The 22,182-nt window shown below is 43.0% G+C and overlaps 4 protein-coding genes across 4 annotated transcripts; 3 read left to right on the top strand and 1 right to left on the bottom strand.

Annotated features, from left to right (window-relative positions):
- Positions 1–1,208: 1,208 nt before the first annotated feature.
- ATNIH1004_009739 (uncharacterized protein) lies at positions 1,209–1,742 on the bottom strand (the record flags this gene model as incomplete). Its single annotated transcript, XM_033574321.1, has 3 exons — positions 1,209–1,353; positions 1,419–1,567; positions 1,629–1,742. The coding sequence occupies 3 exons, from the start codon at positions 1,740–1,742 to the stop codon at positions 1,209–1,211; spliced, it is 408 nt and encodes a 135-aa protein (XP_033422339.1).
- A 3,710-nt stretch (positions 1,743–5,452) lies between these two features.
- Positions 5,453–5,898, top strand: ATNIH1004_009740 (uncharacterized protein; the record flags this gene model as incomplete). Its single annotated transcript, XM_033574322.1, has 2 exons — positions 5,453–5,615; positions 5,669–5,898. 2 exons carry the CDS (start codon positions 5,453–5,455, stop codon positions 5,896–5,898), a joined length of 393 nt encoding a protein of 130 aa, XP_033422340.1.
- A 4,227-nt stretch (positions 5,899–10,125) lies between these two features.
- Positions 10,126–11,431, top strand: ATNIH1004_009741 (HNH endonuclease signature motif containing protein; the record flags this gene model as incomplete). The annotated part of the gene is made up of 4 exons (XM_033574323.1): positions 10,126–10,428; positions 10,491–10,541; positions 10,597–10,911; positions 10,964–11,431. The coding sequence occupies 4 exons, from the start codon at positions 10,126–10,128 to the stop codon at positions 11,429–11,431; spliced, it is 1,137 nt and encodes a 378-aa protein (XP_033422341.1).
- A 2,465-nt stretch (positions 11,432–13,896) lies between these two features.
- Positions 13,897–14,584, top strand: ATNIH1004_009742 (uncharacterized protein; the record flags this gene model as incomplete). Its single annotated transcript, XM_033574324.1, has 3 exons — positions 13,897–14,228; positions 14,292–14,309; positions 14,461–14,584. The coding sequence occupies 3 exons, from the start codon at positions 13,897–13,899 to the stop codon at positions 14,582–14,584; spliced, it is 474 nt and encodes a 157-aa protein (XP_033422342.1).
- Positions 14,585–22,182: the final 7,598 nt, after the last annotated feature.

Here is a 22,182-nt window from a genome sequence, read left to right on the forward strand (position 1 = left end):
ATATTAAGAAGCTGCCCAAGTGCATTGATCGAGAGTGGAGTAGCAAGAATAATAATAGTCCCAATAACATCTAGAAACTGCTCCACAAGTTCCTTGACTCGTCATCGTTATCAGTAACGAGGAGCTGATGTAGTACAGGTAGGTATATCTTTTCCATCTGGGATGCAGATTGGCTGCTTTTAATTTAAGAAATTTTGCAAGACGCCTTTCTGGAGATAGCTTTCCTTCTCCAACAAAGCGACACACTGTGGCGGCAAAGATAAACAAGGGGACAGCTATTGCAACCAATTTTTCTATAACAACATCTCCAGGCCACTCCGAATGAAGTGATCGGTTGTCTCTTATTTTTAAAAGTCTGTCTTTTAGAAAGAGACGTATATCATGTTCTATCACTGGCTTTGGAAGCTCGTGGAGGACTAGATCCTGATGGTTATCATACTTCTTAAAGCCAAGGCGGATGGGAAGTTCAGGCCTGCTGGTCAGAAATATTCGCAGCTGCATCGAGTTAGATTGCTGGATCCGGGGTAAAAGTTGAAGTATAACTCTAATGTCACTTTCTTGTTCGCACTCATCCAAAGCGTCGATCATGTACTTGCCTTGTTATCTAATCATATCTTACCCATAACTTATTATACTTTCCTCGATAAGGTGTCCTACTTAAGCATCTTAGCATCGTATGTTCTATGTACAGTAGTAAACAGTATACATATCTACAGTATACGAAAGTGCTACACCTCTGCTAGTATTAGCTCGCGTAACCCCATCCTGGCATTGATTGGCAGAATATAGTACTTTGCTCGACCGTTAAGCAACTTGCCAGTACTGTATTCTCATACAAACGAAAGTCCCGAGCCCATAAAAGATAAGCGCCTAACTAGGTGTCAACATAAAATAGGTCGTATTCTGTCAGCCAGGATAAAATACAGTATCATTCCTGAATTAGTGTCATGGCATCTTTTTACAGTGGTACTGTCGACATATTCTATTCAACCAATCGTATTCATAATATGACTATGTGAATCAACATAATAAAAGATCTGATCTCTCTAACTCTGCGAATATTCAAGACCAAGTACGTAAGAAATTGAAATGACGAGATATGGTGTCATAAAAAGTATAATAACCTTATACCAACTGCATTTCCGAATATGTTGAATATCAACGCGAAAAACGCGTAATCTTCCGAATAGAGGTAATTTATATCGACACTAGGTACATGGGAAAGTGCAAGTAATGGTATGGCTATCCCCAGAAATGCTTGCGGACTTGTCCTGCTTACAGCCATCCCCGTTAAAGTCCCTGTGTTCACTACCGTAATCCATATAGCCGTCAGTTTCGCTGTAGGCGTGGATACTGTCGTTCAGAGTAAGCGTAATAATTCCACTAGACGTGGATAGCAGGGTAAGGAGGGGAGTTACCAGATGGAGTATGGTAGCTGTGAGTGGTAGCAGTGATCGCTTCCGTGCCAGATCTGGTTGCATTGTGAAGCGAGGATATCATTTCGGCTGTCACCGTAGTCAAGGTAGACAGCACATGTCAGCGTATTATCTCCGCCGACAAGAGGGTTCTATTTAAAACAGAAGTTCAGTTAGCCAGAGCTCAAACATAGTACTGTGAATTTGGCTTACCTGAGTCCGACGCAAATAGAACTCGACAGTGCAAGTGCGATCGCGACGCTCGACTACAGCAGTAGAAGCGGTGGCTGCAAGAGCAGTAAGAACAGCAAAGAGCATGGGAGCCATTATTTTTGGCTGTTGCTATTTGTCCAAAGACTTTTGGTGGAAGTTGATTCTAGTTATGCAAAGAAACCTGAATTGCTGTTCTGGGTATGACTGGAGGGTTGGAGACCCTACTTATAGCCCGGTTTGGTCAGCATATTGCAGCTTCTTTGTTTGTTGGACTGAGGCACAGCCTCGCCGGTGGACAACGAACACTCTTGTAACTTGTAAATGAAAGATCACTTAAATGCTTATCAACGTGAAGCGATGCAAATCATGATGCAGGATCGCGCGGCTGAGGTATCCAAATAATGCCTAAACAAGGGCGCGTAACACCAAAGATTAAGTTCGACTCCATTACTCGTTGTGCGGCCATATTAGGAGAGGATGTTGAGGGGCCGTTGAGTTTTAAGAAATTGTTAACCTGATAAATCCTGCTAATCCATATTTGGTTATTGTATTCTATATGAATATGAATTTGTATCGCACGCTGTCGGTCAAGAAACCAGTTAGTTAAAACTGGCATTCGAGGCTCGGTGAGTGTACGCCGACTCCTGACTGCATGTGCATCATTGGAAGGTCAAGGAGTGGTGGCCCTAGACCGCTGATTGTGGGATTTGATCTTTTGGAGCTGCAAGTATTCGTAAGGCTCAACTACCCCTGTCCTAAGACAAGGTCAGGGTGGGGAATTATTTGCCCTCGCCCCTCGTACTTTGTGATATGTGTCTTCCACCACTTGGGCTATCTGCCTTCTATTTCTTGTTTCAGTGTTTCAATGTACCCCAGCGAAGTCAGAGAGCCTAGTCAATACCTGTGGTGGCGATGAGGTCGAAAATTTATTGAAATTAGTCCCTAATCCTTGACATTTGGCTCCCCCTTAGTCAATATCCGGATAAGTTAGTTAACTAATAGTCCACCTTGCACGAGCACATAGATTGTCCAATCCGTCGCTTCAATTTGGGTCGACTGTTAGTGATCTGATTCACGAGCCACGGAGAGTTGCTGGCGGCCAACGAAACTCAGAAGCTGTGCCCCTGCTCTGATTATGAGGACATGAAGCGAATTCTACAGTGCACTATTCGAACAATTGCATAAACTGTAGGCATGAATCGCTCGCGGATTCACAATCTCGCACACCTAATTAAATTAAGGTGCTGTCATAGAGCCTTATCCATGTGATAAAAATGTGCTATTCTAGGAAGATATTGTAATATTTTATTAAGCTTGTCCGCTTGCTTAGAACAGGTATATGGAATGAGATCTAATTTTTACAGCCGGCAACGCTTACTTCTGCCTGTTAATTGATTGGTGCCTGTTTTCGGTGCATATTAACCTCCATTTGTGTTTGGATACTGGTTGAGAGGTGTCTTTTGGATAGTAGTTGCGGAAAATGGTTTTCGTCAAGTGATGCTGGACATGTGAGTCGTACACACAAGAGCCTATTACACTTCCAAATTTAAACAAACCATAATCACGTATATACCTTCTTTGAGCCCCTATTCTCCCCATTCACTACATGACTATTCACACTACTAATATTAGATAGTGCTTTTACGCACGTAAAATATGGTATGTTTGCGAGATTTGCCACAAAAATGATGCGCGATACCTATCCAGGATATAGCGAAGCCAATGCCAATGGGGCAAGCAGCAAGGAAATAAAATCTATTTTCGACGTAGCACTAGTATTATTGTTTAGATCTTGTTATTGATTTTACTGTTAACCTTGGACTGCTCACCAAACTCCCTGCAGATATTTCCCTTCAATATCCAACGAATGTTATGATACGGCAGTGCTCGATCCAACAGTAACCGGTAGACTGGGGTGGCTCATTCGAAATAGAGGATTTAATGGTCATCAGGAGCTATGCGCTTGGACATGGATGGGTCTTGGAAAATATTGTCAAGCACTAGTCCAACGTCATCAACCCTCTGATTAATAGACTGGATAAACCACACAGCTGTATATCAACATGTCAGAAACATACATATCTGTCTGAGCAGTCTTCATAAAATCCACCTCTTTGCTTCAGAGACAAAGGCTTTGTGAACCTGCAGGCATCCCCACGGTCAATACGCTTATATCCTCATGGTATTGCAATTTATAATGCTGTTGCCTATGTGATCGTGATCTTGTATCTGTATGACATCACTTAATAGCCGACTTGGAAAGTGTATGACACAATTTTTTTTCTATAGTTAGCACATAGTTACTACGAAGCTAAAAAAAAAAAAAAAGGGCCAAAAGTTTATTTTCTAAAGCATATATCGTGCTGTAAGCTGTACACTGCTTATGTTTTGCCTCTACCTTGGTTCTTCAACGGGAAGTCCTGAATAAGCAATCCGTAAGGCACCTGTAAGGCACCTGGGGAATTCAAAACACTTCGGATCCAGCCTAATGGTGCTGTGGAGAGGCTGTGCACTTTCATGGGGCGAAGTTGTCGGGCGGGGGAAAGGGGTCTGCTAATAGTCTTGCAACTTTGAGCCTATTTAAGCTGTCCAGTTAGGTGCGCGGGCTGGGCAGGTGATGAGGAGGATGCCCGACTAGTAAAGCTTGCATTGAAGAGGAGGCCATGTTCACCTGAAATACCCACAATGACTATCTGAGAAGGATATAGGGACTTGTCTTCTATAAGGGGTGGACACGGATACGAATAAATCGAGATTTTGTGCTTAACTAATAGCTTTATTCGTAAAGTATTCAAATTCAGTTTTAACCTTTACTATGGTTGGAAATATACTTCTTCCTGGCGCGGAAGTATCGTAGTTCGCATTGCAAACGATTGGCAGCTTTGAAGTCAAGTGAGCGCATCTACAATAGGAAATTTCCGAATACGAATGCAGGAAATCTCTATTCGTGTCCAGCCCTATCGCACATAGAGGCTATTTTAGAGTAGGACATCGGTATTGCCGGGAGCAGAGTTATACAAGTCTTGACTGTACCTAAAATTGCCTGAGAGCAAATAATAAACTGAATAATAATCCGAAGATGAGACTGTTCGGGCCTCCTTCGGATTGTCCAGATCAGGCTAGGTAGATGCGGCCCCAACCGCATGCCATGACAGCATCTGGAACCTCCGCGCGCGCGGGGACCAATGTAGCAAATGCGTCGTTTCTTGTGTTTAATGGCTAGACTCCACACGCAGTAATTCCCCTCTCCTAATTTAGCCTCCGTCGATCTACTTCTGCGGAGTGTTGCGCGACAACCAACATCGCCATAACTCAGATTGACATGGATGCGGTGGTGTGTGTGTGAAACAATCTACAAGGGCAGTCCAATCATGGGACAATCTCAGCCTCTTTGATAGTTTGCGATACCCCCAGTTGGATCGCAGTAACAGTACTCAATTATTTCCGTTGCCTTCCCGTTCGCTGTTCCGGGCAAAAGTACAGCACCACTCAACTGTCCAATGTCTTGAGACTGTCTGATGCTTCTGCTCCTACCTCTGGAACCTATATTTATTATGAAATCAATACATCCATTGTATTATACTTTAGTCCAATTGCTCACTTCTGGTTGCTTTTAAAATCCTCGTCCTTTTCCCTGTTGTTATCGCTTCCCTAATCCCTCTTTCTTTTGATTCCCTTTTCCTGCTTTAATTACCCTTCTCCTTCCTTTTCTCTTATATCCACAGGGACTTTTTGCACTCTTCACCGCATGACCCCATTCCTTCCCTGTACTTTCTCCTAAGCATCTTCATCCCTGGAAGGGATCTGGTATAAGTACTTCCAAGATGGCTCGCAGGTACTTGGGGCTCCAGGGCAGCAAGTTGCAAATCTCTATCGGGCTTATCGCCGGTATGGGTTTTTTGCTTTTTGGTTATAATCAGGGTGTCACTGGTCGCCTTCTGACCCTTAATCCCTTCATCAAATACTTCCCTACGATTGCGCTTAATGGTGAATACCACAACCATCTCACCGAGAAGAATACACAGTCCACTTGGTCTTAGGTATTGGCGCCGCCACTTACAACTTGGGATGCTTCGCCGGATCTATTCCAACTATCTGGGTTGGCAGTTGGCTGGGTCTGCGCAAGACTATCTTCCTTGGTTCATTTATTATGGTTGTTGGAACTCTGCTGCAGTGCACCGCGTTCCACCTGCCCCAGCTGATCGTTGAACCCTTAGTTACTGGTTTCGGTGAGTACTCAGAAGCGTGGGCAAATGATATACTCAGCTAATCGCGTACCGACAGGAAACGGTATAAACATGTCAACAGGCACTCACACATCGTTAAACACATTCGCCAGTTGTTTAGATCCAATTACGAGTATAAAAGAATTGCATGTCTTTGAAAAGTCGCCAGCCACAGCCACGCCCACAAAAACAATATTTGTAATAAATATTTTTACGAATTTTGTCTCCATTCTTGTAGGTTCCAGAGAGCTATAAAAAAGATATCTTCTAGCTTTTTAACTCTCCTTCTGCATTTTCTTAAAAATAATCTCTGGATCGTAATATCTTTCTAATTTATTTGTTTTGTTCCTACGGGATAATTATAGTATTATAAGACATAGCATTTAGTGTGCGAACTTATGTGCAGGGGGAGATGCCCACATGCCTACCTAGGTCACACATTTAGTGGGGCATGTAAAGGGCTGGAGCCCATTTGACCTCTCGGAGGTATTATCCCTACTGTCCCTACTGTCCCTACTGTCCCTGACACCTTTTGGCCCCATTGGCCCTCGATCCATGGCACGTGACTTCCACACTGTTTGTTTACCGCTCATTTCCTTCCTTTCTTCCCTTCTTCAACGATTCCTTTTTGTACCTAACGTATCCCATAGGTTCTACGGGTTCAGCCCCTCACATGCGACAGTATTCAACTGATTCAGGTTTAGCACAGGGTTTTGCTCTCAATGCTTTGAGACGATACGCTCTTCTTCAATGTACATCGCTAGCACCATACTTGCCCATTCAAACTTGGTCTGAAAATTTATGAGTTGTTGGAAATCAGGATGCCTAAGGCACCTTCGTATATCCTAGTCCCGCAGCGATGTGATATATCATATTCAGGGGCTAAGGGACACGTAGACATGAGGAAGCGTTTGTCTACGCTCTCTCTCGTAGATAGAAGAACATACTCACCATGCGACACTAGATCGCACCGATAGTTTCAATATACTATCCAGTCACCGCTATCCTGACACCTCACGACATAGCTTCTTCCCCGAGATTCTCAATATGAGTGATATAATTTGGGCCTCCAGTTTTGAGTGTTGGTCAGAAATTGCTCGGCGTAGGTCAGCCACGCTGCATCTTTTGTTAGGTATTATAAACATCTCTTGTCAAAGCCTATAGCCAGAGGGATGGGAAGACATTATTATAACATTAATAATTCCTGACGATGATTTGAAGGCGTCTGCGTGGAAGCTAGGTTCTATTGTCATTTTGGAATAGGCTTCACCCATATGTAAACCTTCATCGATTGCCCGCGCCATTAAATTAGGAAATCGGGACATAGCCACCAAACTGAGTCGGGTAGTGGGCTAATTGATGTTGCCTCAAAATATGTCATTCAGGCCACTGATGATAATACTCGACAGTAAAAAGAATTTTAAAAAATTACAAAACATATTGAATTAATCCCATACAACTTTCCTCCACAGTTCGGAGTAGGGATTATCTTAAGCCATTATTTCTAGCATGGGATAATCTGCCCAACCTGGCGAACCACGGACTCTGGTATTATACTGAGACTCAGGAATCTGCTGGTTAAAGCACTATTATGCAACTCTTCCTATGAGGGAAATTCTTTTGGCGCAACCTCTATCCCCAGCATATTGTACACTGTTGCTGATGCATACTGAGTTGAACAAGGAAGCTTTTTAAGGGGCATGAAATAGTCATCACAATAGATTCTTTACACCTCTCTCTCACTGTTCCCGAAAATATAAAAAAGCCGTTTTGTCCATGATTAGGGTACATATTTGTTGGTAATAGCTTATACTTGCACCAGGCGCAACACTGTTACTGTATGCCACAACTGAAAATTACGTCCTTCAATGTATGCTACAGTAGAGATGGCGGTGTCCTTATACTGATCCATCTATTTGGGCTATCGTATTTCTTCTTCCTACTTCATATCCTACTGTATCGTTTCCCGCGGAGCCCCGCGGAGATTCCCAACGTGCTAGCGGTGGTTTTCTATGCAGGCGGCCTGATGTTCTGGTGCCTTTCCGGCATCGTTTACCGCACAATATCAATTTTCAATAGAGAAAAAGGCATTGCGCGGAACATTGAAGGGAGCGGGGCCTTACACTAAATTGCAAAACCGCCGCAAGAGCTTACACTCTCCGATTGTATTTCAAGCCCTAATGCCAAGGCGGACTAAACTATATTAGGAATATTTAAGGAAAAGCTATTTTCCGGAAGTATAACATGTATTGTACTAAACTGTTAGATGACAGTAAATTACAGTAGTTGTGTATGGTGCTTGTATTGGGAAACATGGTATTAGAAGCTTCTTTATGCAAACTAGCCAAACCCATAGGGCCTCAGGATCTGGCAATTGTAAATACCTCTCTGTCTCCTACAGAATCTGTCACGGTCGACGTGGCAATTTGGAGCTTTGTCCCAGTTACTTGATACGATAGTGCTCTGAATACCTGTTTTAGTGGTGCAATATCCATACCCTGCTTATTATTTTACTCGGCCTGTAGCTGCAGCTTCCCCTCCCCCTAGACTCTTGGTAGACACCATGTGCGGCTAACATCCGATGTCTACATACTAGACTCCTCTGTGGCATGATTGCCTTGGGGGGTGGTTCCGTTTTACAAATAATATAACTCTTAAATCAACCCGCCTGATTTATGACTCAAACTCCATCGTATGCCCCCACCCCTGGCGACTTCGGCCCTGAACGTACGCCATCCGTATTTTGCCTATCTCCTGAGCATGTACTTGATGAACCTTATACCCCCTTGCATTAATCCCAGCCCGACCAGCCCGGCTTCTTCCAGGAGCCTGAAGAAAGAAATCCGGGTCCACATAGAGAACAGCCATATATTTATTATATGATTGAGTGGAAGGTAACTCTAAACAACCGAACTGTGTCAAAGGAAACAGAACAAGACCTGGTTGTAGCTCCCAGTTTGAAATGGGAGCAGATACAGGAAGATGCAGATAATATTCTGCGTTGGAAAATACGCTGCAAACTAACGGGTGAGATCAGATGATACTGCGGTCAAAGTATCTGTAAATGACCGTTCGCAATCTGACTTAAATAAGCGCTATAACGGCACTAACGTTGATTGGAAACCTATAGAAAAGCAGCTTTTAATGTGGGGAAATCTGTTTCGTCTTGGAAAGAAGCTCAGACTCTATATATCTATAAATTATATTGAGGACACAGACCCCCTCTTTCGCGGAAGGGAGATAAGAGAGGAAAATCATCAGTGACCAAGAGAATGCTCACAGAACAAGATATTCGGGTTAATGCTGAGCATGTTTCTGGGGTATCCTTAGTTTGGCGAGATGTGTATAAGACAATGCGTTGCCCTGGGCCACCATGTCGCCATGATGGACAGTGGTGTTGGCAGGACCCTTTGGGGAAAAAGCACTACAGGCTTACAACACTTTATATGAGGAGACTTGTCCAATATGTTGAAGAAGGAGGTATTTTAGAGACCCACGATAATCTTCCGGACGATGTCCGTGAAGATCTATATGCAGAGGAGGCACAGCGACAAAAAAGAAATAAAAAAATAACGATCAACTAAGTGGATCTATGGGTCAACCAATTAATATTACTGTTCTCCGGGCACAGCTATCCCAATCTGTTACGCCTGTAACAGCGAGCACAGCGGCGCTTGTTTCAAGCACGATATCCACCGAGTCTATTAATATTTCCGGACTCCTCGATGTAGCAGTGGATGAATATACCAACTGGCAACTGTCGCGGGTGAGCAGAGAGACCTACAGGGACGATATTATAAAGGCACGTGATGTGGCACTGGAAAACTGTCTCGACCTTAAACAAATTCTGAGGGATCAAGACCCAGATTTCTTCATCAAGCAAGGTGTGACGACTGGTGTCGCGCGCCGGTTCGTTAGCGACATCACTGACTGGGTCAAGTGGTGTGGACAGAACAAATAATAATAGGCGCATCGAATTGTTGGCTAGGCTTTATACTGTTTATTAGATACTGTAAACTGCTCCATCAGAAATACGTCATCATTCTAAGTATCACTGAAAAGACGGTAGACCAGCTGGTTCTAATAAGCAGAGCTGGGAGAATTGGACCAGTGAGCACGAAGCGGATAATATTTATTGGGGCGACCTAACGGAGTGTTCTGCCCGACAGCAACCTGACAATATATTAGTAAGCTCTTTGAGCACGTGACATTCAGAATTGTACCAAACTTAGTGGAGTCTCTGTCAAGTCTACCTTACACTATCGTCCATGATGCCTTTACGTCAACCCCAGCATCAACATCGACATCAGTCGTCTTTGGAGGAGGTGTTAAACTTCTCGCAACCTTTCTTTTTACAGCATCAACAAAGCGAGACGGCAGCAACCCTCCTCAATACCCTTGTCAAGCATTATGGTCTGGAACAAACCACACAGAAAGGTTACAAACCTGCGGCGCTTATCCAGGCCACATTTGAACACGTTGCATCCAGGGATGCATTTTTAATGTTCTTTTTTACATACATCTACGGTCATCTATGTCCAGAAGCAGAATATCCAGATGGCACCGATCTCAGAGTCGCTTATCCTACTTCGATAATTTCCCTTGTTGGAGTTCAGATCAAAAGACTAACGTCAAGGTCGCCATCGAAGAATTTGCAGAGTATATTGTTAGAACTTCCTTCTTCCACGTATTCAGCAGTTTAATTTTAACACTAGAAAGACTGACTAACTGTAACGCTTTAGTTAGAGCTTGTCTGTAAGACACCCCAACCCACGCCCGCGGTTGTCCGGATACAAACATCTACACCTACCGGTACACCACAACGCCTATCTATTCTACGACGAAGTTGCCTTTTGCGTGATCGACATCGGTGTGTAGTTTCTCGAAAATTCGATAGAAAAGAAGCCAGAAAGCGTTTCGAGCAGGAAGGCGAGAATTGCAAGGATGATGATGGAATGCTACTAAAGAACGAATCAAACGACCGGTTTCAATTCCTGGAAGTTGCCCACATTCTGCCGCACAGTCTAACAACAGTTGCCTCTGGAGATGCGGAGCTGGTGCGTTGGCTTGGGACGTATTCCTTTTTGCTTTACTGACATAGATCCCTAGAGTGACTCAAAGAAGAATGTACTCCGGATATTGGATATGTTTGACCCTGGTGTTATTCATCTAATTGATGGACCAAAGATTGATAGCCCACTTAATGCCGTGACATTGACTCTTGACTATCATCGCTTGTTCGGTGAATTCCAGATATATTTCGAACCAACAGGCGTACCGTATCAGTATAGAATCGATTCGACGGAAAGAAGTCCTTTTCTGCGTGATCCGTTATTTCCAGTTACTCGCACACTGACCCTTAGCCCGAGCCGTACTATTGATCCTCCTCATTCTCGACTTCTCGGTGTCCATCGTGCCATCGCACGTATCATACATCTTAGCGGTGCAGGCGAATATATAGAGACTATTATTCGAGACATGGAGGAGGTTGACGTGAGAACAGACGGGTCAACGAATTTAGGACATTTAATGAGCTTACGATTCGGCGGATGGTTAAACACTTTAGCTGTATTCTAATTCTAATCTTATGTGCTTCATTATGTATGCGTTCTTCTGTTCTTCTGCCATTTATATCACGGATTCAGTGGGCTGTAGTTTGAACTCCAGCTTTTACTGTCCCATCCCAAGGTCGAAATACTTCGGCTAGCAGTAATTGTAGAGTTGCCATGTTCAAATGCTGCACCTACGCGCAGTGTATCTCTTCAACAGTCAGGCCGGCGTTTTGGAAATGCCCTCTTGCACTTTTCTCCCTTTCGCCCACAGTTTCGAGCTACACCACTCAAGAAAGGAATCAAATCCTTGGTCAGGTTTGTCTTCATAAAATTGCCAATGCCGTCGAACAAAGGCCTTCAGCTCAGCAAAAAACTCCTCGATCGGGTTCAAATCCGGTGAGTACGGAGGCAAATAAACCAATTTAACCCTTGATTCTGAGCATAATTGTTTTATTCTCTCGGAGTGGTGAAAGGAGGCATTGTCCATAACAAGGACAGATTTTGGCTCAGGCATTTTCCACAATGCTAAGAAGCTCCTGATAAAATCTTCAAAGACAAAGCATCGGTCGGTCCTTGGAAGATGCGAAGAGAATAATTCCATCTAAGTATATCTGGGAGTATCTATACTGCTATCGCGATGAACTTTGTCACCTGGGAGGGTGCTATGCCAAGAGGAGACCAGCCTGTTCTCCTGAATCCTATCCTTTTATCGCATCTGAAATAAAGTGAAGATATTTATCACGCAAATCTGCATTCCGCTTTTTTGCTTTTTGCTTGGCTGTCTTTTTCGACCAACCATTATATTTAAGGGCACGGCTAATGCTGCAGGTTGTGACTTGTTCCTGGAACTATCCCATAGAAATATTGCCATTTCGTCAAGATATAAATGAGGTTTTTCAAGTAGGTGATCACAAAGAGCTGAATCATAAGTGGCGTGAGACTCGCGGTCTTCCGCCTTATTTGAAGGCGCCTTGATACAACCAAACAAGCGCAGTTTAAGCGATCCTACAATAGTACTTGGATGGCAGCCAGCAGCTTCAGCAATCTGTGAATCTGTAAGCTCATTGCTCATTAGCATATCCTGGATAAATTCCAGGGTTGACTGTGCTAGATTGGTGCCATTGCGCATATGATCGACAGGATCCGGGAGGATCTCCCGGTAGGGTGACAGGAATACATGGCGGGGTAAAAACTGTAGCGGCTGTATATCCGGTACAAGTAATATAAAACAGCTAGAATTATGACAGTCATGTACAATACAATACCGGATCCATGAATCAGGAATATCCTAATGTAGTTTAGCTCATCTTGGCATTAGGGTTCGAAATACAATCGGAGAGTATAAGACTCTTGCGGCGGTTTTGCAATTTAGTGTAGGTTATCGGGTGATTAAAATCCTTAAAGATTGCTATAGTAAAGTTATCGAAGGACACAAACTCTAACCCTTGTTAATCCAACGGTGATTTGAGACTTCTCGGTTTTACTAATGGATTGTTTGAACCCACCATCATTCGCTATGCCTTTTCGATTTTAACCTCGGGCGAAGAGAAGGAAAGCCCTCCACAAGAAGAAAAATTAATTAAAGTACAACACGAAATGGTTATATAATGAAAATTGCGCACAGTGGTAGTAATTTGTTCTCATCCGAATGTAGCCTATGAGTTGTGGGCAAAATATGGTCGGACATGCATGTGCATGAGCATGTTGAAACTCCGAAAATATAATCCCCGTGTCTACTGAAACCAATTTTTGCCCACCCATTGATCCAGCGCTCTTACTTTAGTGCTTTTCCACTGTCTATATCTTCATAATGCGAATTATGGCTGACTGCATTTTACTAATATATTTATATATGATTCAGCTAAAAGTAGTTGGGATTATCGTACCTTGGGATTTTGTTCGTGAGTTTTATGCTTGCTTCAGCTTTACAAAAGATTAACTTTTGCACAATTAATTCAGCAGGGGAGGCTTGAATTGAGCATGCCAACAAATGGTCTTTCGCCAGCTTTATTGAACACGGTCAAGCAACAGGAGGTTTTAATCTAAGTCCAAATGCCACATTTATGTCAATAGATGCCTTGTACTGTAAGAAGCATAATGCAGGTAAAATATCGTAGAAGACGGTTTTTAAGGAGGTGACGAATGATATCCTGTTTATAGCGGTTCTAATATAATTAATGAAGTATTATTCACCATGCGTTGACTATACTAACGATATATCTATATAATCAACGAGACACGGCACTTCCGAAAGTCACGGTCTAAGGTTTGAGTAGGCAACTATTCTGGCACGTCAGATGCGATTGGAACGCAAGGTTGTGTAGGTTTTATTAAAGCTAAACCACAGACTCCGATTCCGGATTTAAAAGCTGCTATATAACAAGTTCGTGAATCTTCCAACAATTCCTTTCCAAGTCGAATAGGATTCAACCTATGTCCGATCTCTTCCTTTTCTGTCTCTTTCACCATATTGCTTCCTCGCAGAGAGGCATGGCCCAAAAGTCTTATCCGTCGCGTGGCCATGGAGTGGGGGCACATTCCCGACTGGATACTCTCCGAAAGACGTTGACAGGGAGCCATTTACAGACAGAAAACATATTTAATTTACATCAGAAATTAGACGCAGCTCCGGCGGACCTCCCACAAGGGTCACAATTTGGTTGCTTTTCTGAGCTCGGTTCAGGCGACAACGCTCTTGACAAAGAGGAACATGCAGGTGAGGATGACTCTGGGTGGGAGATAAATGGGATGGTCGACGGTAGTCAAACAGAAGCACCGGAAAAGTGCCATCAAGGAAGCTCCCTGAAGGAAGCAGTCCATGAGTATTGCCCTCAACCTTCCTATAGCCATCAATTGTCTTAGACGGTATACTGATGCGTTGATAGGCTAAGTGAAAGAATTGAGTATGTGCACGCCGCCCCCCTATGCGTCTTTTGTCCTTGTTTTCTTGTTTTCTTCTTATTCTATATTTTTGTTTGTTTAATTACAGAGTGTTCTCCCTTTACCTTGAAGCGTTCCGCATGGACGGGCTTTTCGCTAACAGGAAAAATGTAGAGCGTTGGAAACCAGCATGGCACGGCAGAAAAAATGGAACGTCGACATGGAAATGGCAGCGAGTAGGATGCGGTCCGCAGTTAATGGAAATTCGGAGACGAAGAAGACAAATGCAAAACGTTAATATGCTGAGGGTTCCAAGATACATTACAACGTTAGATAGTGTCCAGCAAGCTTGCAATCTAGGATTTGTTAAACATGTTGAGGCTTTCGCGTGGCCATCTAATTGAAAGTCTGATTTGCCTCGACAAGAGAACTATTTTTCCGTGGGATAAAACCCAAATTACAGATGCAAGCAATAACACCCAGCATTTTATATACTATACGTGCGCTTTGTTAAACATTGGCTAAAAACAATCTACTTAATTAGAAGCGAGATACCGATGTCTAGACTTGTATAATAAGTAATTTTATTTTATTTTTACATAAATTTACTACAATATTCAGCCCTATAAGCTCGTTTATATAATTGAATATAGACAGAATATAAGGATTTTGTTCTTGGTACATCATTTCCATAAGGCAGGTTTTAGGCATGGTCGCGGAGCGATACACCTATAAGTATCACTAGTACAACGAATTAATAAGTAAGCATTATTGCTTATACGTATATAGCCAACATGTACGTACACTCTCATTGTGGACAAGGGCTTTCGGGGATTTAAAAGAACAGGATAACGTTGTCTATTTCCTTTCACCAGAGTTAAAATGCTTTAAACGGTAGCTTACCAGATATCCAGTGGACCATGTGCTATATATTCCAACGCTGTGAAAAGAAACCAAGGGCAGAAAGAATACCAGTATTATATATCTCGGGTAACAGGCTCGAGCCGAGGTCTTCACATTTATTCTACAGTAAAATCATTAAAGTAATACTGCATCCCCCCCCCAAAAAAATCCTTGGGTTCCGACTCTCACATTTCCTAGGTCCCCAAGTTTCTCATCCTGGTGCGTCCAGAGCCGTTGCTCGGGATCTGGCAACATTAATAACCTCACAATATAACACGTTAACCTCATCCATGTAATTCCAATCCTGCTGCTGCTAGTTGTTAACAGCTCCTAGAATCTCCTGCCTCAGCTCCTGCAGGTCCTCTTGCGTTAGAACTGGGATCTAGGAATCCTGCACTTGCGATAACTCCTGCCTGAATTGCTGCTGCCTGCCCTGCAGCTAACATTTCTCTATTTCTAACTGATGTACGCGCATTAACATTTCTAAATTTTCCCTTTCCAACTAAACAATCGTGTTGAAGCAATACCCATGGTTTTCTGGAACTGTATTCGTAGGTCCAGTGCTTGTCGGATTAGCATAGGATTCGACCTGTGTTAACTAGATCAGAGTCGGTATTAAATTCTCCAAACTAAGAAATCGAAAAAAATTTAACCACAATACTCACCGTCGGTGACATTTGTGAGAACCAGGCAGTTTGCTGTGGACCGACCGGTACAGCCCGAGGTGTATTAACGTCATGTCTAGTCGCTGGTGGACCAGTGCCTTGGAGAACGGTCATCGCTCGTGACGATGCAGCCTTCGACATGGGAAACGAAGACTTGATTTACGTAAGAAGACCGCAAATCAAAACTAGCAGACAATAGACAAACCAGTTTCGGTGGGGTGGTGTGGCTTAAGTATGAAGCTGTAGGTGTCCCCTGCCAGGATAATATGTCACTGAACCGAGTATTGGGCATGTACCATGTTTCCGACAAGTGGATATTTAAGATATACTCCTTTTCAAACTGGAGAAAACATCAGCGAGATTATCCTAAGTGAGTAATAGATGGGTTGGGTAAAAGCTACTCACGGGCAAGAAGAAATCACCGCTGGGCAAACCAGATCAGCTTTTTAGCCCTAAACCCCGTAGATATTCCTTGCAGGCAGTGGGCAATAGGTTTAGAATAGAGGTTGGAAGAGAATGCATCTGAAATAGTCTGAGTTAAGAATTCCCCGGGCAAAATTTGTTTCTGGTTAATAGACACTCGGGGGTACAGTAATTAACAATACTATTGTTCAAGCTCTCCCATCCATTGCCCGGGCATTCTGGCGAGCCTTTTACCGTGCAAAAGTGTGCCAACGATCACCACGGCTTATATTTTTCCTGTTTTGGCCTATTAACAAGGAGCCGATTATTTAGTTTTCGGCTGCACTATTCAGACTATGGAAGGGTGGCTATTTGCTACGCATTGTTTTACTCCCTGGACGTCTGCCCAAATACCCTCCCCATGTCTTTGCGCGTGTACTTGGGACAGGTCAGGGAGCACATATTCGTGCGCGACATGGCCAGCCAGTACAACGAAAGTGACTTGCCATTGCCCAATTTTTCTTTTGTTTTTATATTTTTTCTTGGGGTTACATACATAGTGGGCAATGCTTACGCTTAAAGCACCTCCAGGGAGAAGACCCAATGTACAAATTATACAAATTTGGCCGTGATCCTGACGATATTGTAGATGCAGTGCTCCTAAATGTCTACAAATATAACTGATTTAATTGGAACCGAAACAGGGGGTAAGGCGGATCTTAGCTTCCTCAAGCATTCGTAGACGTTTGAGTAGTGGTGATTAGTCCTGAGGCCATTGCGTGAGGTTCGCAATTGACGGGATCCTGGGCAAAAGTCGAGGGCTGAGGGGACAAGTGGGGCCACCCTCTGGGGCCAATAAGTGGGCAACTAATATTTGGTTTCGGAAATACTCGATTAAGCAAGACAACTTAAACTCTTGGACAAACTGTTATCTCCTGGCAAAAACGCCAAACTCTTATACTATAGTGGTAGAGAGGATTTATAGAAGTTTGCAGTATCAGATTCACAAACAGCTTGTTCATTTAACTTTCTCAATTTTCACACTAAACTAAGTGAGGCTAGCTACATTTGATGAGAACCAATAATGTAATATGAATATTCTGATTAGTAACAGATTTGGCTCCACTCAGAAATTTAAACAGGTACGATTGTTTATTGGGTGTGAAGCTGATAATACAAAAATCTGTATAAGGGGACTACAGTATCTCCTCAGAGAAAATCTTTATCTTCTAAATCGGTCGTAACAATAATTGGCAAACATCTAGATCTTAGGGTGGTGTACTTCTTTTTATATGCGACTGTCCTCTTGCCAGTACGTAGGCTGACCGTTGGGAAGGGAAATTCCCATGGGAAATCGGGATGGGATTCCCGTCCCATAAAAACGGGACGATTTTCTAAGATTTTATGGGAATGGGAATGGGAAGGGAATGCCAAGAGATTCCCACTGGGATTCCCCCTTCTTTCTGGATGGGAATTGGGGTAAGAAATGGGATCACACTTACTAATGGGAAGGGAATGGGAATTTGGGAAATTCCCTTGGGATTAGATGGGAACTTCCCATACTAAATCACATAATTAATAATTACTGTATATACTGTATAGTTACTACTAAAAACTGCTACTTTAAAAATATACTAAACCTAATTAGGAAATGGGACGGGAAATGGGAAGAGTATTTTTATAATTTAGGGATGGGATTTCCCTCCCATATTTCTTGGCATGGGATGGGATTATCGAATCCCATGTAATGGGAATCCCATCCCATATTGCTTGGCACGGGATGGGAATCCCTTCCCATTTTCTTGAGACGGGATTCGGGACCACCCCCAGGATCCTTATGGGAATATGGGACGGGACCAGACCTCCCTCGGGATCCCGAATCCCTCCCAACGGCCAGCCTACAGTACAGTACACATCACACGCTAGGAACTTGGGGCCAACCGCAGATGTGGCCTTTATCTAAGGCAAGGGAGAGTGTAAGTACGTACTGTATCGGTCCGGATTTTCTCTGTCAAAGTATTGAAAAGAATGAGCAGATGGGAAATAATACGTACAATCGCGAGTCTACGCTGGGGTCGGAGTCTATGCTAGGAACTCTCGGCTGGCAGATTTTGGATTCGTACAGGATGACTCGCAGGCAATGTGAGATCCGTATTTCGCGACGAGGAGGCCTGCGGCATGGTAAGCTTGAATAGCAAGCTACCAGAGCGGGCAGTGAGGATGAGCAAATAGATGGCCAGACACAGCCAATACAGTATAAATGGAGAAGATACAGACAGATAACTGTTTATAGGCAGTGATAAGCAGGTTAACTACTTTATGTATGCTAGACTTATCCCAATCTTCACTGGACAGGCTGTTAAAGATTTCATGGCGAACAATTTTAAATAATTTGCCATTGCAGCCCCTAGGAGGGGCTTAAGATTAGCCCATAAGAAAAAGGCCCATATACAATAGCGAAAATACATAGTTATAGTAGCCTGCATATGATTTGATTTCCCTGGGGTAAACAAAGCCACCCATCCGTTCGGCTGTGGAAGCGCTAAGTATAAAATTGCAGTTTTGTATATGTACCAGCATATATTTCATAGCACTAGAAATCACGGAGCACACCTTTTAAAGAGCCAGAGGCTACCGCAATAGTGGGGTTATCTTAAAGGAACCCCTCAGAGCAACAATTATAGCTCTTGGATTCTTGCTACTGTATGTCCTGCGCATCGGCGAAAAATAGTTATGGCAACAGCAGGTATTAGCTATCAATGTGCTCCAAGGACTGGCAATTTACTTGCACTGGACCTATTCCTTTGTCGCTCGAGTATTGCGTTGTAGAATCTGTTTATATTTTGCGCCGAACTCAGATCAATAGGCTCTATGTTTCGCCCAATTTGCTTGATTTGCATAGTTGCTGCCACTGAAGTGAAATAAAAATCATTTTTATCGATCTTTATGGGAGCGGCGGAAGTCACTTTTCCAGATAATATATGTGAGCATAAGCGAGGCTCTTGACACAGTGCTCTTGCTATGCCTACTCCATCCACCGACTTTAGTGCATGAACCATGGCTTGGACAGACCGAAACCCTCCGGTGATGTAGGTTCTTGTCCGCTCCATCCTTGGGAAACCCAATTTTGCGCGCTCCAAGAAGAACTAAGAGACGAAGTGAGTATACCACGTCGAGTTCGCTGTACGATTGTTCTTCTGAATACTTACCGCCTTATTTTTCCTGGTTAAAGCTTGCCTACCGTGCATAGTCCAATTCTCGTAAGTGCCACCAGATAATTCAACAAAATTGAAACAGCCCTTTTCAAGCTCCAAGCGGAGGAATTCTGCTTCTTCCAATTCTTTTTCAGAGTAGTCGTCAGCGTTTATCTTAATACCAATGATAAAATTCTTCCCTTAGATATAGCCTCTCGTATCTCCAAAACTAAGCGCATTCGATTTTCAAGCTCTCCACCATATGCATCCCGTCGTTGGTTAGTCCTCGATGATAGGAATTAATGGAGCAAGTGGCCGTGAGCTGTCTGCAGTTAAATGCCGTCAAATCCCGCCCTTTCTGCGTATGCAGCAGCATGAGCAAATCGTTAAATAATAGATTTTATATCCTTCTTTGTTGCCGTGCGAGGCGCACCAAAATCATTTCTAAAAGTACCACCCCTCACCCTGGCATTGCTAGAACTGATGGGATTGGGTTGCAGGTGCAGTGGAGCCTGACGACCGGGATGGCATAGCTGAGCAATAATGAGGGAGCCCTGGTGTTTTGCCTCTAAGGCGAGCCGGCAGAACCTATCAAACCGCACACCTGAGAAGGGTACGTCTGATGGAATGACCATGTCTCCCGCCGTTACAAGATGCTCAGGGTCAACCATAATATTTCCCGTGATGATAAGTCCGATGCTGCACTCACTCCATTTTCTATATACATTGACCAGCTCAGCGGAGGGTATACCACGACTACTGATATCAGACATAGAAAATGATGCCATACGCTCACCGATGGAGCTCTTTAAGAAGTGGTTGGAGGCCGACTTTCCCGAGAAAGGAAATAATAGTTCGCATCCTAAAGGGGAGGTATTCACTTGCAATAAACGCGAAGTAGATAACATTTTGGGAGATCTTGTTTGCCAATTCGACAGTCAAATGGCGTCTTTGCGGTAGGTAGAATGAAGATAACGGTGAAGAAAAATTGGATAAGTAGAGTGTGTTGCAGATGTGCTCTCTGGTTTGGTTACTAGGAATTTATTTAACTCAAAGATTATTAAGGTACTAAACCCGTATGCGAAGGAACTAAAGTCCAGCTTCCAACTAGAATAAAAACAATAATTTAAAGATGGCCTCAAAATTTCCACTTTTACCCACAAATTGTTGGATTCATCTTCACTGCAAATTAAGTCCTAATAATCGAGTGATTAGAGGGAAAGCTGTTCACATAGCACTATGTCAAGTAGTGATATTGAGCACTAGTGAAAAGAGTTGGCCAGGCAACTCTCTGTGCCTTATTTGGGGCAGATCGTCTGGTGCTGGCGGCCACAGTTCGAGCCTTGACTTTCCCAGTTTACCGTACTAAGTATGGGAAGGGGCCGGCACCTGCTATCAAAGATAGCATGAATGATTGGAGAGCGTTTGCTATTCTTAATAAAATACATCAAGTAGTTCCAGACCACCAAAAAAAGAATTTAGCAATAGTTTTCTTGAATGCTACACCGAATACCCTATATTTTATAATTAACGGACTCGGAGGTTATTTTATACTATCTTCATGACAAACCTTTAAGACACCCCAGGGGTCTGGAAGCAATCATTGCAGCGCTATGCCTTCAAGGTCGGTTTAAAGAGTCCAAAAGTTTTCTGTTGCAATATGGTGATTTTGGAGCTATATCACCTAGCAACAAGGCATTGCTTCAAACCCAACTTGGTTTAGATTTATCTGCCTCTTGGCATGAATGCTCTGTCCAAGTGTTGGGTAAGTGCCTTTGGCTGCAACCATTAATGGCAATGTAGATGTCTTTGTTAGATTAAAAGAATATGTCCTCGAGGCACATGGGGGTTCTGCTATTAACAAGACAGCGACTGCTATTGCAGCAGCTCGATCTGGGATGCTAGATATTATTTAAAATTTACAAACAACTTTTGGTTTTCACACTATGAGCCTACCCGTGGATGTAATAATGGAAGAAGTAGTAGACTTTAACTGTGCCAATATTACTTAGTTCCTACTTGACAGTGAGGTCATCGCAGTTTTAGAAAATACCTACAAAGATACTTAAAATTATAAAAGTATTAATATCCTTCTCCTACTCACAAAACATTTACCATGTCTTGCGGGAACATATTTTAAAAATAGCGATTTTCAAATCGTGTTTGTTTTTTACAGGTAAAATGCATCTAATACTATTGATTTCCTCCTTAACAATAGTTCTGTTGATATTAATGCGACAGGGTAAGATGGGCTTTCTGCTGCGCATATTGCTGCCGAAAATGGTCTGATTAATAAGCTTAAATTCTTACAGACCCGAGGGGCCGATATGATGTCTTTTAGCGACGTTCAGCAAACACCAGTCGAATTATTGTAATGGGCACAATATATCATCCATTAAATTCCTAAATTTAAAACCTGAATTTATTAAACAGAAATAAGAAATTACAAAAGCTATTTTAACACACTCCCCAGGAAATATCCTTCAATGCTTTATTGCCAGGAAAAAAACAGATCATTTGGATCCGGATTTTCTGCGATAGATTAGAGGAAAAATGGCAGATATCTGGGTAAGGAAAATAGGAATAAAGACGTTGGAGCAGACAGCATACTTGAAACACCACTATATGCTTCCTGTCGAGAAATTTCAGACGATTATTAGAGAGTGTGTGGTCTCAGCGTGAGGATTCCCGAACTAACAGAGAGTCAGCGCTGTGATATACATGTGGTCCAG

Source organism: Aspergillus tanneri (assembly GCF_003426965.1).
Source record: "Aspergillus tanneri strain NIH1004 chromosome Unknown AapTan_5_pilon_pilon_pilon, whole genome shotgun sequence".
Taxonomy (NCBI): Eukaryota; Fungi; Ascomycota; class Eurotiomycetes; order Eurotiales; family Aspergillaceae; genus Aspergillus; species Aspergillus tanneri.